The sequence below is a fragment of the Microtus ochrogaster genome, chromosome 15 (assembly GCF_000317375.1).
Source record: "Microtus ochrogaster isolate Prairie Vole_2 chromosome 15, MicOch1.0, whole genome shotgun sequence".
Taxonomy (NCBI): Eukaryota; Metazoa; Chordata; class Mammalia; order Rodentia; family Cricetidae; genus Microtus; species Microtus ochrogaster.
The window spans coordinates 37,930,873-37,934,814 of NC_022017.1; the positions used below are offsets into that span (position 1 = coordinate 37,930,873).

The 3,942-nt window shown below is 43.1% G+C and overlaps 1 protein-coding gene across 3 annotated transcripts in view; it reads left to right on the forward strand.

Annotated features, from left to right (window-relative positions):
- The window catches only part of Adcy8 (adenylate cyclase 8), a 208,214-nt gene that overhangs the window by 190,162 nt on the left and 14,110 nt on the right, over positions 1–3,942 (forward strand). For all 3 annotated transcript variants that reach the window (XM_005354547.2, XM_005354548.3, XM_026782726.1), the window contains one exon: positions 748–906. In XM_005354547.2, coding sequence (XP_005354604.1) covers positions 748–906 — 159 coding nt within the window. The remainder of the gene's footprint in view (positions 1–747; positions 907–3,942) is intronic.

Sequence of the window (3,942 nt, forward strand, 5' to 3'; positions counted from 1 at the left end):
GGTAGGTAGGTAGGTAGGTAGGTAGGTAGATAGATAGATAGATAGATAGATAGATAGATAGATAGATAGATAGATAGATAGATAGATAGATAGATCAGACTTGGTGGCTGACACACAGAAATGTGTCCCCTCACAGTTCTAGAGGCCAGAAAGTTTAGTACTGAGATCAACAGGGTTTAGCTGATGATGGCATATTCTAGTTTGCAGAGAAGCATCTTGTTGTCCTTCACATGACCTTTAATCAGTGTGTCCACATAAGAAAGAAAAGCAAAGCCGCTCCTGTCTCCTCTAGTAGGGTCAAATATCTCAGCCCAAGCATCCTACCCTCGAGGTCTCATTGCACCTTAACTTCTTTCTAAAGGTGCCATTGCCAAAGACATGCCATCAAGAATTAAGAATTAATATTGGAAGATATGAACTGCTAGGGGCAGGGCACACATTCAGTTCAAGACAGAAAGAATGTAATGTCAAGCAGATGGAAAACTTCCTGGACATGAGCCACCTACAGTCCAAAGAGGACATGGGTATTGTCAGATAATCCCACGCTGGAGAAGGTGATCTATGTGCAGATAGCACCTGGGAGAACAGATGCACATCCCTGCGAGCTTTGAGCATCCTCAGAGAGCCTGTGCCTTCAGTGAGAAAACCAGGCTTTATTTTGCCTGAGTCCCAGCAAACCCTTCCCCACCACCTTCTAGATGCGCACACCTGATCCTACTGCTTCTCTCTGTCTCCTGTCAATTATAGCTGGAATACACAGCCCGCCTGGATTTCCTGTGGCGAGTACAGGCCAAAGAGGAGATCAACGAGATGAAGGAGCTGAGGGAACACAATGAAAACATGCTGCGTAATATCTTACCCAGCCATGTGGCCCGTCACTTCCTGGAGAAAGACAGAGACAATGAGGTGAGCCCAGGTCTGACTTGCTAGTGGAGAACGGGTGACCACACTGACCCCAAGCTCTAAGAAAACTCTGTTACACTCAGGAGATGTGAGAAAAAAGACCATACGTACCACATGGTGCCTAGCAATCCAACATGTCAGATGCTATGAAATTTACACACTCTCTCCCCTGGCATCATCTGTTAGATAAATAGAAGACCCCTATTAAAGATTGGATTGGAATTTCAGGGTTTTATATATGTGTGTGCATATATCAAAATTTATATAAATATATATGATATAATAATATTTCATGTGTATGCTCTTGGAAAGGAAAGAGAGGGCTCCAACAATTCTAAGTGTATCCGCAAAATAATTGAAAACAGGGTCTCAAGGAGATGGGATGTTTACACCTTATTTATAGTAGTCAAAAGTCAGAAGGTGGAAGCATCAGCCCAAGGATTCATTGGTGGATGCATAGATTAAGAATATTTCCTATAAACACAGAGAGAGGGAGGAGGAAGAATATGTTATTTATCTATAAGAAAAGATGTCCTAGAACACACTACAGCATAGCCGTATGCTAAAGAAACAAGCCAGTTTACCAGAAGTACACACACGATGTATGATCCCATTTACATGGAATGTAGACACATGTCGATGCCAATACATGAACAGAGAGCAGAAATATGGTTCATAGGGATTGAAGGAGGGTGTAATGGGGAGTTGCTATAGCTCAGGTTTGCATGCTGAGGACTATTCTATGGTGGATGTGATGGTTACACAACAAAATGAAGGTGTTTACTACAACTGCGTTAATAACTACAGGACATAGAAGGAAAGTTGTTTGTGCTACAAACATTTTATTCACCACAATTTGAAGTAATATTTATATCATACATATTTTTCACACAAGTATATGTGACATACACACATATATGACATACGTACATGGTGTATAAAGTAGGAGGGTAGATGTATATGTGGGGAGGCATGTATATTCCTGACACAATGCTTCACATGGGGTAGGTGTTCATTAAATAATCTGACTGTTTCGTTTTCACAACATGGTGCCCTCAAGGATACAGATTAGGCCGTCCTTGGTCAAGACTGAGCCTCATGCCTGGTCCTTGATCCCTTTCTGAAGCACTCAAACAAGACCAGCTGATCCTTGGAAAGGCCTTATAAAGGCAACGTGCACTGGCATAGAGGCTGGGCTGACAAGGTTTGCAATCAGCTCATCAGGGGCTGGCAACCCTTAGAATAAGGTTACAGCAGACTATCTCTCAGAAAAGCCTGAACCAGCTGCCTGAGACAGAGACCACTGGCTACTGAATTGCTGGCTTGTGTTAATTTGTGGGTGTGGTGCCTTTGAGAATATAACAGAGTCTCCAATTGGCCCAACCACACCCTATCATTCATTTTACCTCTAAGACCCTCAAAGATGTTGACCTTTGCCTTGAGACCTTAAATGACAACTGAGATAGTCCGAACTGAACCACAGGAGAACAAAACAGGGAAAGATAAGGCATGACTGGAATATCAATTGGAAGCACTTGGCTCCGGATGGGCCTCTCCAGTACAGATCACAGCTACCTATTCTCAGCATGTGACTTTTTCTGGAGTAGTGTTTAGGCCTGGTTTTCTTGAGACTTTGCTGCAAGATTATTTGGCAGCTGGTAGAGCAGAGAAAACATGGACATATATCAGTCATGACCACCAGATGGAGAGGCAGAAGCACAGGAACCTCAGAGGGGAACCCCAAGCCAATGAGAGAAAGCTGCTTTTCAGTCAAAACATCAAAACAGGGAGGTGCCTGGGAAAGAGAGAAGAGAGACTGATGTCATCCTGAAAGGGAAAAAAAAAAGGAGCTGGAGATGTGCAGGACTCTAGGTCCTCAGCTGGGGTGTGCAGCAAAACCCACAGAGTATGATCATAGAAAGTCTCTAATAGAAGGTGACATTTGAACAGAGATTATGAATATTGACAGGGAAGATTCTCAGGTCTCAGATATTCTTTCTCCCCTGGCTTTCACTTGGTATAAGAAGCACAGGACTTAGTTACAAGCAGCCCGTGCACAGAAAGTATCAGACAACACAGTTCCCTGAGAAAAGAGGAGAGCAGCTTTCCCCATGTCAGCATGCAGAATTGAGGAGGGTGGGTGTGAGTGTTCAGAATCCTCTACATAGTCCAAACCTGTACTTCCAGCCCACAGAGAAAGATGACAATAAAACGATTATAGCTTTTCTATATCCATCCACCCTTCTACAGTTTACAACGTGCTTTTAGCTTCTTCAAACCCAGAATAGAAAGAAACAGATGGCACACTGAAAACAGTTAATTAGAGTGAGTTAAATAAAGCCACCGTCTCTAAAGGTGGTGGGTAGGTTGCATGAATCCATTCCATATGACTCTCCAAGCTCCCTCACTCTCTTTTCTAATTTTCCCAGAGTGGAGTTAGGGATAAACTAAGAGCATTGCATCAGTAACCTCCCATAGGCTCTGTCATCTAGATGGAGATTGCCAGTGTAGGGGAGATACTAGGAGATCTGAGTGAGAAGAAGCTGTGAGGTCAGAACACCTATTTGCTGGGGATCCCATGAGGCTGGCTGTGTTCCTCCACATACCTCCTCCAGCTACTGTGCTGTTCCCAAGTGAAATCAGTTTGGGGTTGTTCTCATTTCTTCTAATCCAAAGAAATGGTAACTCTTCTTAGATCCCAGGAGGTTTTCTGGAGCCTCCTAACTCTCTCTCTTTCTTTTTAGTTGAGTCCATTACATATTAACTAGAGTTATCTCGCTTTGCATGCACCACCTTGCTTTGTCTGTGTCTCTAACTGAAACAGTGGGGAATAGGAAAGAGAAAGCAAGGCTGCCTAGGTCGGTGTGTTGTTTTTTGTTTGTTTATTTGTTTGTTTGTTTCCAGTACTGTAGTAGAACTTGTAGGAAGAAGGCCACTTGTTGGTTCCCTGCAGCTGAGCCCCAAAATAACAACACAGATACTATATTAATTAAATCACTGCTTGGCCCATTAGTTCTAGCTTCTTATTGGCTAACTCTT